Below are 13,395 nucleotides of genomic sequence, written 5' to 3' on the forward strand. Positions count from 1 at the left end.
GAGGCTAAAGAGATTCCAACTTTAGCAGCTAGAAGGCTTTTGATGAACTAAGTAGAACAATTTCACTAGAGAGGCAGAGGCTGAAGCCAGATTGCAGTGTGTTAAAATGTTACTTTCAGCAAATAAAAGACTGTCATCTTCAATTGTTTGGCTCTTAACAGGAGAGGGATGGGCTGAGCAGGAGCTTAAAGGTGACACAACATTGTTAAGAAACTTTTGTTTACTTGGGAAACACCTGAGCATCTTTATCATGCTGCAGAGTCATTGGGGAACTTGATGACCCAAAAGTAGAAGAGGGAGTATTTGGATTTAGCTCCTCCCCGTCAGTCGATTGTGTACCAAAACTAGTCAAAGTGATCAATAAGTTTTTGTAATTAATTTGCTCAAAATGATTGCATGGTCAGCCCCTTGTAAATTGACATCAGGAGATTTTTGTTGTATTAAATGTCTCTGGAATTGTATTTTAAAAAGAAATTGTTTCTATTTTATATATGGGCAGTCTTGGTGCCCACATTATGTAAGTAATTTTTTTCTAAAGTTGTAGTTAAAATGTTTGAAACTTTTTCCATAGTTTAAAAATTTTATTTGATGTTTCTGCTGGACCAGATTTTTATTTTAAGAATTGTTTGAATTTTAACAGAGTAAAATAATGAAACATAGAAAATGCCCTGCTCCCAGCCCCTCTAAAAGCTACCCTGAATAACTTTCATGTTATGGTAAGCCTTAGTGAAAGTCTTCGGAGCTTGATGAGTAAGTTTTGATCATGCCAGTGTATGTACCTTTATTAATTTTATATGGATTTAGTCCTGTCTAAATGGCCCTGGAGCTATCTCGTTTCCCTTATAATTTTTTAGTTTATGAGACTCTTTTTCTAAGAAGCTTTATAACACCCTCTTGCAAATTGCATCTTGGGTCTCTTCATCACTTTTGGATATGAAGAGCATGCAGTCTTTAGGTTTAGTTATTGATTATTGTTTTAATCTCTGTTATTTTATGGAGAACCCTGTAAGGATAACACTTTTTTTTTTTTTTGCAACATTATTGATAATTTCCTTGCTTTTGATTTTGGCCAGAGACCATTCAACCCCATAGCCACAGTTGCACATTCAGAAACAGTACCTTAGTACTAACATGAGGTTCAAAGTTGCTAGGAGTGTCTTATGACAGATGGGGCAATTTGGTTAGATTGAAGAGGGATCTATTTGTTTCTCTGCGTATTTTTTGATTAACACTCAGAACCACTTTGAATTATTTGGATCCATATATTCCTGCATATATTCTTCTAGTGTTCTTTTTTTTTTTTAATTTTCCTTTAAACCGTTGCTATACCTCAGTTGTTACATATTAGGAGAGTCTTCAAGAGATGATAATCAAGAAAAACAGCTAAAAGTCAAACATTAATTATATCTACCAGATGTCTGTCAACATTTAATTGACATGGATCTATCAATTGTATAATGCTGGTCAAATAATTCCATTAACTGAAGTTACTTTGCTGAGTAATCCTAGAAGTTCCAAGGGTCCTGTATTGAATTTTGTTTTACAACCATGAGAGAATTGTTTAAAATAGCATTGATTGCTCTTTCCATAATGAAATTATCATGGCTGTCTCTAACAATAGACCATTATGGGAATTGCACATCTGTTTCTGTCTTAAGGTTTTTGAGATAATCCTTGGCTTGACCTCCTCCCCCTTTAGGGTGGCTATCAATTTCATAAATACTGGCTTTATCTTTTATTTAGCTTACTGTTAAAGCATATAGAATCTGCCATTATTTAGCAATATTTGATCTTGCTAGAGAATATAATCTTGAACTGTTTGTGTAGTTCTTATCAAAAGCTCAATTTCAAGAAATAATATATAGGAGATACATTCTGTATATTAATTTAGAAGCTACATCAGTCATTGGTAAGCTATAAGCCACAAGCTGGCTGGCTGTTTTTTATAAATAAAGTTTGTAAGTATATGCATAGCCCTATCCATTCATTTATGCTTTGTCTGTGATAGCTTTTATTCTACAATGTCTGAGCTGAGTATCTGCAGCAGAGACTTTTTGGTCTGCAAGCCTAATATATTTACTGTATGAGCCTTTAACAAAAAGTTTGCTAATCCTTGATCCAGATCATCAATTCTTAACCTGAGTTTTACTTTTCCCTTATCTTCTCCCCATCTGAAGAACCCATTAGTGGACTTCAATGGTATATGAAGCTGCTGAAGTTTTATAGGAAACTGCATGCACGTGTGTACCACATGTTTTTCTCAGAGAGAGGATCTGTCAGATTCAGAAGGGATCCAAAGCCCCCAAATGGTCAACAATCATTGTCCTTATTAGTCAAAATGTTCATTCTCTGTATTAAGCTAGATAAGTAGTTATCTAATTTTTCAGTCTCAGGACTCATGTTTTTAAAAATTATTGAACCCAAAGAGCTTTTGTTTGTTACCATTGTTCACTGCTGTCAAGTCAGCCCCTGCCTCAGAGTGATTCCATGCACAGTTGAACAAACAAACCAGTTGTAATCCATAGGGTTTTCATTGGCTGATTTCAGAAGTAGATTGCCTAGTCTGTCTTAATTTGGAAGCTCTACTGTAACCTGTTCAGCATCACAGCAGTACTCAAGCTGCCACTGACAGATGAATGGTGGCTGTGCATGAGGTTTACTGGCTAGAACTCAAACCCAGGTCTCCTGCAGGAGAGGTGAGAATTCTACTACTGACCCACTAATAAGCTTTTGTTTATGTGGGTTATATTCATAAATATTTATCATATTGGAAACTGAAACTGAGAGGAGGTTTTAAAATACATTTACTCACTTTAAAATAACAATGAACTGATTACATGTTTGCCATTATATTACACTTTGTTTTACAAATCTCTTTAATATCTGTCTTAATAAAAGATTCTTAAATTTACTTTGAACCTGTTGTGATATGATAAGTCATGTAGTACTTTGAACCTGTTGTGATATAAGTCATGTAGCCTCTGCAAGCTGCTTCTGTACACTCATGAGAGAATAGAAGTGAAAAAAGCAAATAATGTCTTAGAATTATTATGAAAATAGTTTTGTTATTGTGGACCCCCGTGAAAGGTTTCAGGAACCCCAAGTGGTCTCCAGACCACACACATTGAGAGAACTGTGTGTTTGGATTGCATTGTTTTCTTCTCATGTTGAATTGTACTCGTATTTTGGCATCAGCATGCATAGAGGGGTGCTTTAAGAAAAAATTTGGAAGTTCACTCTGCTATTTATTGGCATTTTGGTGAGTAATTTGTCCAGTACAAAGAGGAACATTGCACATTGTCCCTTTCATGAGGAACCACAGGAGCCATTTACTTCAGATTTCAGTGCCAGGAGAAGCTGTGCCACTTCTAAGCCACTGGTAGGTTTTTTTTTTTTAATCTTATTAAAGCAAAATTTCCTGTCATATTTTCTTCTTTGCTTTGGCAGCTAGGAAGTTCAGAGCCTAATTTTCTACCCACTTTCAGGTCTTATATCGGTATGCATGTCTGTATACTAATCTTATCCCTGGCTTTCTTATTTTCATTTTCCCTTCTCTCAGTTTCTTTACCTACATCTTATTATTCATGTATATTTCTGTAAGTTACGTTTTACATTATTCTATGTATTTTTATTAATTATTTCAGATCATTTTTTTTACCAAAGTTAAATATAAATTCTTTGCAGTAAAATTTTTCTGTTTATCATATTATGTGTAAAACATTAGCATTATAGAGTCTGTTTTGATTTATATAAAGTAGTAAATCACTTTTTTTTCTGGTGGTGTGTTCATAAAGTTACTTAGTAAAGAGAAACTGGGCCATCCTTATCTGGAAATATTAAAATGTTATTTTGTTTCATTACATACTATATATAGTACAGTTGATTGGCAGTTTTGTTACTTACTACCTATCCAGAGCCTCTGCCCTAATTTTTCATTTTATTTATGTCTTATATACACAGACATTCTTGTTATGAGTATTATAATTTTCATTTAGTCATAATGGGCATTCTTTTTTGTGCCTGCTTTTGGAACTTTTGTAAATTATTGTTAACCCTATTCTTAGTTATGTGTGTGTCTTTTCATCAGTGTGGTTCTGCTGAGGCCATTGGCAAGGGTTGTTAATTTTAAACTTGGAAACATTTAATAATGTATCTAAACTATGAAGCTTCCTTATAATCATTAGAGCCTGATATTAATTGAAGTGCCTCTTTTAAATCAGAGAGGACTCTGCAGACAGACCTATGATGGTAATGTTAAGGATTTGTGCTACATTTACCCTTCCTTGTTTCATCAGATGGCTAGATGTATTTCATAAAGAGACATACTTTGCTGAGAGTGTATGGGGGGGGACCAGTTATACTTCATGCAAAGTGAACTGGGTAGAAATCAAAAGTATTTTGTATAAAATATTGATTCTCATAAGTTTTTAAAGATTAGACTTTACATATTTGTTACAATATAGATGCTGTCGTTTCAATTTTCAGAAGACTGTGCAGTCTTTGTAACTGATGAAGAACAAGGCTTTGTCTTCCTGTAATTCTGAAGTGAAGTTGAGTCACCCAACAAGAAAAATAAATCCAGTTTAAATATAGGCATTAGTAATAGAATGCTGAAACAAACCTCTGGATTAGCTTCATTGGGTTTCCTGCTTCTTTTGCATCCCAAAGCATAAGCTTAAATCGTCTCAGAAGGACAAGGTCCGCCAGTTTATGGCATTTACGCAGGCTGGCGAAAGAACTGCTATATACTGTTTAACGCAGAATGAGTGGAAACTAGAAGTGGCAACAGACAACTTCTTCCAAAATCCAGACTCATTCTACAAAGAATCCATGAGAAATTCAGTAGATAAGAAGAAACTAGAACAACTCTATAACAAGTATAAAGGTAAGGATATTAATTATTCAAACAAAATAAATGCTTTTAAGTTGTAAACATTAAAAAATATATATAACAGAATGAATGTTGTATTTCTAGAATTTATGATGTCTTACACACACAAAAAAAATCTCCAAGATGATATTCCTTCTCTTCCTGATATTCAACTTCAAAATCCAATTTCTTCAATTTAAGTGAAACTGATGATTAATCAGGATAGAGTAGGGGTGCAATGAGAAGAAAGAAGTCTAAAAATTTATGTGGGAGTAAACTCTCACTCAACTTGTTCTGTTCAGTGAGTATGATATTTTGATCACTAGTTAGAAGGAAACATTAATTGCATTACACTTTATACCGAGACTGAGTGGCTGTCTTTCTGTGGTAGTTATGTTTGTTTGTCAACTTGGCTGGGCCTGGTTGAGTGGCTGGGCAGCTGGTGGTAGTTATTCCCCATGATGAGACTGGGAATCATCTCCAAGGTGTGATCTACCACAAGCAGCTGAGGAGCTGCCTTTGGGATGTGGTCTGCTTCTTGTATGTAAGGAGAAGCCTTGGGAATGGTCTCTAGCCTATGGGCACGCTTGGACCCTACATGTAGCTGTGTCGTTGCTCAGCAGCCTGCCATGCTCTGCCGACCTTGGGACTTACAATGGACTTAAGTTAATGGCCTGCCATGTGGTTTGGTAACATTGGGACTGTGTCTTTTTACTTGTCAACCTTGGAGCTTCTCAGCCTCAGCAGCCAGCAGCTGTCTGAGTGAAGAAACACCTCTAGCTCCAGTGGGCCAGGAGCAGGAGGCAGAGCTGGACCCCAATGAGGGGCTTTTACCCGGCCCCTAGAGCCTGGCACTTTGAACTTAGACTTAAAGCCTCCAAATTGTAAGGATAAAACTGCTATTTGTTCAGACATCCCATTTGTGGTATATTCTTGTCAGAGCGGTACTAGGTAACCAGAACACTTTCTTAATACAGTATTTTTTTTCAAGCAATCTGTTTAGGCTGAAATATTTGTGAGTGAGAAGGTTGTTTAAGAATACTATCAAATGAGACTGGGAGCTCTGGTAGCATAGTGCCTAAGGCATTTGACTGCTAACCAGAAGGCTGGCGGTTCAAACCCACCAGCCACTCCTCCGAAGGAAGGTTGGGCAATCCTACTTCTGTAGTGATACTGCCTTGGAAACCCAAGGAGGGGTCGCTATGAGTCAGGGCCCACTCGACGGCAAATAACAACAACAACAACATCAAATGAGACCAGAAGAACTAGATGGTGCCCAGCTGCCATTTCTAAACATTATGATCACAGACTCTTGATCAAGAATCTTCACTTTTGACTCAAGAATCTTGATCAAAAGGGAGAAAATGCAGAACAGAATTTCAGTTTTTCATGGAATTTAGCTTTTCTGGAACTGTGGAGGCTGTGTGAACTGCTAAAACTATTACTCTGACATAATCTTTTGATTTAAACCTTAAACCAGAGATATCCCCTGAAGTCGTCTTAAAATCAAGCAATAGTTTAGCTTAAGTAGTAAAGAATGTGTTCTTTTAGACACTATCAATATGGGATCAAACTGACAGCAGCACCTCTACAGATTAGGTAGGAAGCTTAGGGGGCAGGGAGTTTGTGTTAATTCATAAAAAGAGGGTGAGAATTGTTGCATAACTTGAAGAATTTCATCTGTCACTGAATTGTACATGTATAAATTGTGGAATTGGTGTATGTTCTGCTGTGTACGTTCTCAACAATAAAAAGAACAATATGAAATCATGAAAATAATTCCGAAATGAAGTAAAGCATCAGTCTTAAAATAGTGTAGTAGTGTTTTAACACTTAAACAGTTACAGTTATTTAAAGCTTTGGGGCAAGTTTTTAACAAACAAAATTTTGTGTTAGAGTTTACAGACAGCTTTTTCTTTTCCATTTAAATTAGTACTTAGAATGGAGCTTTTCTATCAAACAATCGTTGTGCTATAAAAATAAATCTACATATATACAGATTGAATATATACAGATTCAAAAACTCAGCAACTTTTAAAATTTCATATAAAATGTTAAATCTGCATTGTATCAGTAAAGACAACAACAGTTCAAGTGTTGATTTATTTATTTTGCTTTTTCTAACTATTTTAAAGGTTAATCTTCTATTTCCAAAACTTTAAAAAAATAATAAAACCTCATTTAAACAAGTATTGATCCACACAGAATAATTTCCTTAGATTTAAATTCCTATTTGTTACTTTTTATTTTTAAATTTTAAAACACTGTTTATATAATATTTTTGTGTAATTTATTTTATTCTTGAGAATATACACAGCAAAACTGCGTAAATCTGTTTTAATCTGAAAATGAATTGAAAATTACGTTTTGTTTTTAAAGTCTTGGTTCAGAAACATAATCTATGGTAAAAATCACAGCTATGTATTTACTATAGTTCTCAAAAAATATTGTAAGTAAGCTTTAGTGTACTTTATAAATTTTTTACTAAATTTTTTTTAGCTAATTTTGTAAGTCATACTTATGCAGATTTTTTAAGGCTATTCAAATATGTGCAGAAGCATTTAAAAATGTTTTTATATAAGTGAGAATTATAAGTCCTGATGATTTAATTTTAATTAATCATTTTATTTTATTCATGCAATTCTAGTGATTTTAGGTAGGTATATGATACAGTCATCTTAGACTAAAAATAAATACAGCATTCAAAGACTGTAGGTAAATATAACCAGTTATCATGTTAATATATGTAAATGAATACTTACAAAATTACTTTAAAATAATTACCAATATTGTATATGAATTTTTTTTAGCAAGATTGCTTGTTAGGTAAGAAAGAACATTGTAGACCAATTTTTCTGTTATTCTGAAGATATGTAATGTTGAGAGAACAGAATTGACTGAGAAGATCAGTAGTAATATTTGGTAGAGTCTTTGTTCCACACCTCCACAGCTAAATTTGTTCTCTCCCTAGTATAGGAGAATAGACATGAAGGGATGTTTATTTTTCTATTCATTTGATTTATGTTATCAACTTTTCTTCAGTAACAACATATACATGTTTTTCTGGAGTATATGGTATTTAAAGGAGCTCTGGTGGGACAGTGCCTAAGGCTTCTGACTGCTAACCAGACGGTTGGTGGTTCAAACCCACCAGCCACTCCGCAGAAGCAAGACTGGGCAATTTACTTCGTAAAGGTTTACTGCCTCGGAAACCCAGTGGGGGTTGCTATGAGTCAGATTCGACTTGATGGCAGTGGGTTTGGTTTTTTATATGGTATTTAAGGAGCTTTGGTGGTGCTGTGGTTAAGACATTGGGCTGCTAACCAGAAGGTGGGTGGTTTGAACCCACCAGCCACGCCACGCAGTCTACTTCCGTAAAGATTTACAGCCTTGGAAACCTGATGGCATTCGCTATGAGTCAGAACTCAATGGCAGTGGGTTTTGAGTTTATGTAGTATTTAGGAGTCCTTGGGTGTGTAGACAATTATGTGTTCAACTACTAGCCCAAAGTATGGCTGTTTGAACCCACCTGGAGACACCTCAGAAGACATGCCTGGCAATCTGCCTCCAAAAAGGTCACAGCCTTGAAAACCCTATGGAAGAGTTCTACTCAGCACACATGGGGTTGAAATCAACTCAAAGGCATGAGTTGAAATCAACTCAAAGGCAACTGAAACAGCATCTAGTACTTAAATGGCCAAAGTTTAATTTTATATGAAGGGGAAAGTTTATCAGTCTTTATATGAGCCAAGTAGTTTTAAGTTTTCTATTTGTACCATATAAACCAATTACACATCATTATGATATATCTATACTGTGTCTGAATTTACTAGACCTAATTTGATAAGGTCTTGCTGGGATACTTTTAATAGATTTTACTATTGTTTTTTGTGTTAGAGAAATGCTAAGTTTTAAATTTTATTTCTAAACTAGAAATGGAGGGGACGCCTAATTTCTAAACTCGATACCCTAAGCTAAATGATCTTAAAAACTAATTATTGTGCAATGGCATTAGAACTGGCAAATGAGTAACTTTGAAAGAAAAATTAGTAGTTCTTTGCTTTGGCTGGATTGTGAAAAAAATCTTAACATGTTATAAATACCATTGCAGGATCATTCCTAGCAATTTGCCTTTGAGTGGAGTAAAATTCTATTGCTTTAGGGAAAATAAATGATTACTTAATAGTGAAGTCTTCTCAAAGTAGTTTTAATGATTTTTTTTCCTGAAAACTCAGAAATCTAGATATTAAAAACTATTTTCTGAATATATTATTATTTTTTGCACACAGTTTCTTTCATATACAATAGAAAATTGCAGTTCATTGATTGATGTATTTGAAACACTTTTGCTATAACTATATAGTAGATTTTTATCACCCATTATAGTAATACCTTTCAAAATGATAATAACATTTTTTCTCCTTAACTTTAACTATAGACCCACAAGATGAAAATAAAATTGGAATTGATGGGATTCAGCAATTCTGTGATGATTTAAGCCTAGATCCTGCCAGTATCAGCGTTTTGGTCATAGCATGGAAGTTCAGGGCAGCTACTCAGTGTGAATTTAGCAAAAAGGAATTTGTAGACGGCATGACAGAGCTTGGGTAAGTTGTTCTCAGTTTAAATATTTTTTCAGAAAAGAAGATACTTTAAACATTGTTTTTCAACAACCTGTAAATGCTAATCTGATACGTTTTTTCTTTGAGTATCTTATAAATTTCTTATGCATCCACACGATTTAGCCTTTGGTTTTTCCTTTGAAATTCCAATATAAAGTTTTACTCAGTTTTTTTTTTACATTACCCTTTTATAACTCATTTTCTTCTTTTTTAAATTTTCCCCTCCCAATTTAATTATAGCAAACATTAGGTTTTTTGTTTCCTTGTTTTCAGTCATTCAATTTATTTCATAATACTGTGTACTAAATAGTGTGTCGCCGTATTAAACATTGGGAGCTCTGGTGGCATAGCGCCTAAGGCATCTGACTGCTAACCAGAAGGCTGGCAGTTCAAACCTACCAGCCACTCCTTAGAAGGAAGACTGGGCAATCTATTTCCATAGAGATACTGCCTCGGAAACCCAAGGAGGGGTCACTATGAGTCAGGACTGACTCAACAGCAGTGAGTTTGGTTTTGGTTTATATTAAACATTAATAAGATGTCATTTTGTTTTAAGCTGGTAATACTTCTCTACTTTATATATTGTTGTTGTTGTTGTTGTTGTTGTTGTTGTTAGGTGCCATTGAGTCAGTTCTGCCTCATAGCGATCTGCATGCAACATATTGAAACCCTGCTCAGTCCTGCTCATCCTCACCAAAAAAAAAAAAAGGACACACACACTGCCATTGAGTCATACTCACAGTAGTTGCTATATTTGAGCCTATTGTTACAGCCACTGTGTCAGTCCATCTCTGAGGGTCGTCTTGTCTTCTCTTTCACTGACTCTACCAAGTCAGTGATGCCACGCATGATGTATTTCTCCAGACCGATACCTCCTGATAACATGTCCAAAGTATGTGAGACAAAGTCTTGTCATCTTCACTTCTAAGGAGCATTCTGGCTGTACTTCTTCCAAAAAATATTAATTTGTTCTTCTGGCAGTCCATGGTATATTCAGTATTCTTTACCAACACCATAATTCAAAGGCATCAGTTCTTATTTGGTCTTCCTTATTCATTGTCCAGCTTTCACGTGCATATGAGATGATTGAAAATACCATGGCTTGGGTCAGGCAGAGGTTAATTTTCAAAGTAACATTTTTGCTTTTTAACACTTTAAAGAGGTTTTGCAGCAGATCAGCCCAATTCAGTATTCTGTTTGATTTCTTGACTGCTCCTTCCATGGGTGTCAATTATGAATTCAAGTAAAATGAAATCCTTGACAATTTCACTCTCTTCTCTGTTTTGTTATGATGTTGCTTATTGGCCCAGTAGTGAGGATTTTTGTTTTCTTTATGTTAAAGTATAGTCTTTGATGAAATGTTTCAAGTTCTCTTCACTTTCACCAAGTAAGGTTGTGTCATCTGCATATCACAGTTTGTTCCTCCAATCTTGATATCACATTCTTCTTCATATAGTCTGATTATTTGCTCAGCATACAGATTGAATAAATATGATGAAATGATACAGCCATGGCACATACCTTTCCTGCTTTTCATCCCCTTGTTATGTTCAAATGACTGCTTCTTGGTCTACATACAGGTTTCCATGTGAGCACAATTAAGTATTCTGGAATTTCCATTCTTTACAATGCTATACATAATTTGGGGAGCTCTGGTAACATAGTGGCAAAGACACTTGCCTGCTAACCAGATGGCTGGCGGTTCAAACCCACCACCCACTCCTCGGAAGGAAGGTTGGGCAATCCTACTTCCGTAGTGATACTGCCTCGGAAACCCAAGGAGGGGTTACTATGAGTCGGGGCCGACTCAACGGCACATAACAACAACAACATACATAATTTGTTATGATACACACACACATGCCTTTCCATAGTCAGTAAAACACAGGTGAACATCTTTCTGGTATTCTCTGTTTTCAGCCAAGATCCACCTGACATCACCAATGATATCCTTCATTTCACATCCTCTTTTAAATACAGATTGTATTTCTGGCAGTTCCTTATTGATGCACTTCTACAACCATTTTTTAATTGTCTTCAGCAAAATTTTACATGTGTGTCATATTAATGGTATTCAGTAATTTCTACATTCAGTAATTTCTTTGGAGTGGCCACAAATACCAGTCTTTTCCAGGCAGTTGACTAGGTAGCTGTCATCCAAATTTCTTGTCATAGATAAATGAGAGCATCTAGCATTTCACCCATTTGTCAAAACATCTCAGTTGGTATTTTGTCAATTCCTGGAGCCTTGTTTTCCACCAGTGCCTTCAGTGCAGCTTAAACTTCTTCCATCAATACCATTGGTTCTTGGTCATATGCTGCCTCCTCAAATGATTGAATGTTGACCAATTCTTTCTGGTACAGTGACTCTGTGTCTTCCTTCCATCTTTTGATGCTTCTTACATTGTTCAATGTTCGTCTGTAGAATCCTTCAATACTGCAACTCAAGACTTGAATTTTTCTTCTATCCTTTTGACTTGAGCAATTCCAAGTTCTCCCTTTTTGTATTTGTAACTCCAGTTCTTTGCACATTTCATTGTGATTCTCTGCTTTGTCTTCTTCGACCCTTTGAAGTCTTCTGTTCAGCTCTTTTACTTCATTGTTTCTTAGATTGGCTTTAGCTTCTCTAGATTGAAGAGCAAGTTTTTAGAGTCTCCTTTGACATCCATTTTGGTCTTTTCTTCCTTTTCTGCCTTTTCAATGACCTTTTGCTTTCTTTGTGTATGATGTTCTTGATATCGTCCCACAATTCATTTGATCGTTGGTGTTCAATTTGTCAACTCTTTTTAAGAGGTCTCTAAAGAGACTAATGTAGGCGAAAGCCTCTCTCTCCCATCTCTCCCTTGTGAGTCTGCCCCCTTGCCTTTCTCTTCAATAAATTTTGGTTCGTGAGGACAAAAAAAAAAAAAAAGAAGAAGAAGAAGATGGTTTCTGAGTTCAGGTAGGGTATACTCACGGTCGTATTTTGGCTCTTGTGGATTTTTTTTTTTTAATTTTCTTCAGCTTCAACTTCAAATTGCATATGTTTTTTCCTGCAGTCAGGAGCTCTGGTGCTGTAGTGCCTGATGCATTTGACTGCTAACCAGAAGGCTGGCAGTTCAAACCCGCCAGCCACTCCTTGGATGGAAGATTGGGCAATCTACTTCCTTAGAGATACAGCTTCAGAAACCCAGGGAGAGGTCACTATGAGTTGGAACTAACTCAACAGCACTGAGATTGTTTTTTTTTTTTGTTTTGTTTTCTGCAGTCAGCCTCTGGCCTGGATGGTATTGACCTTCTCCATCTTCTCTTCTATATATTCCATCTGGACAATTCTATGTGTTTACTCATCATTTATGTTGTTGAGAAAGGGTATCTGCAATGAATAAGTCATTGGTCTTGGAAAGTTCTATCATGGGATCTCTGGTATCATTTCTGTCACCAAGGCCATATTTTCCAACTACTCATCCTTCTTCTTTGTTTTCAACTTGCACATGGTGGATTTTATATAGAGAGGTGGTATAAAACCTTCATTAATAACTTAAGATGTTTCTTATTTGTCAGATAAGTCTTAGAAGTAAATGAAAGCACATAACATAATGTAACTTAGTGATTAAGCTAATCAACTCTTTCTGATTCTCTGATATTTCAGTATTGACAACTTAAATAGCTCATTCTTAGCTGCTGACAGGAGCTTAAAAGCCTTAATATAAACATGTTCTTAAAACATGGATTTATAACAACCAAGAGAAGAGAAAAAATAACAGCATTTTTTTTCTGCTAAACTGATGAATCTGTTGTATTTGTCAACCTTACCTATTTAGATGATAAGCTCTACAAGATTTTCTTTATTTCTAACAGTATCTTATCATATTCCCAGTGGTGGGTATAAAATCAAACAAAATATGTCACTATAATGATGAT

General features: G+C 35.4%; 1 protein-coding gene across 1 annotated transcript in view; it reads left to right on the forward strand.

Moving 5' to 3' along the window:
* The first annotated feature begins 4,674 nt into the window (after window positions 1–4,674).
* Window positions 4,675–13,395, forward strand: part of DCUN1D2 (defective in cullin neddylation 1 domain containing 2) — an 88,029-nt gene continuing 79,308 nt past the window's right edge. The window contains exons 1-2 of the mRNA XM_042781155.1: window positions 4,675–4,885; window positions 9,309–9,477. Coding sequence (XP_042637089.1) covers window positions 4,711–4,885; window positions 9,309–9,477 — 344 coding nt within the window. The 5' untranslated portion in view covers window positions 4,675–4,710. The remainder of the gene's footprint in view (window positions 4,886–9,308; window positions 9,478–13,395) is intronic.

This window comes from Orycteropus afer, unplaced genomic scaffold (genome assembly GCF_000298275.1).
Source record: "Orycteropus afer afer isolate SDZICR_OR568_19922 unplaced genomic scaffold, OryAfe1.0 scaffold00089, whole genome shotgun sequence".
Taxonomy (NCBI): domain Eukaryota; kingdom Metazoa; phylum Chordata; class Mammalia; order Tubulidentata; family Orycteropodidae; genus Orycteropus; species Orycteropus afer.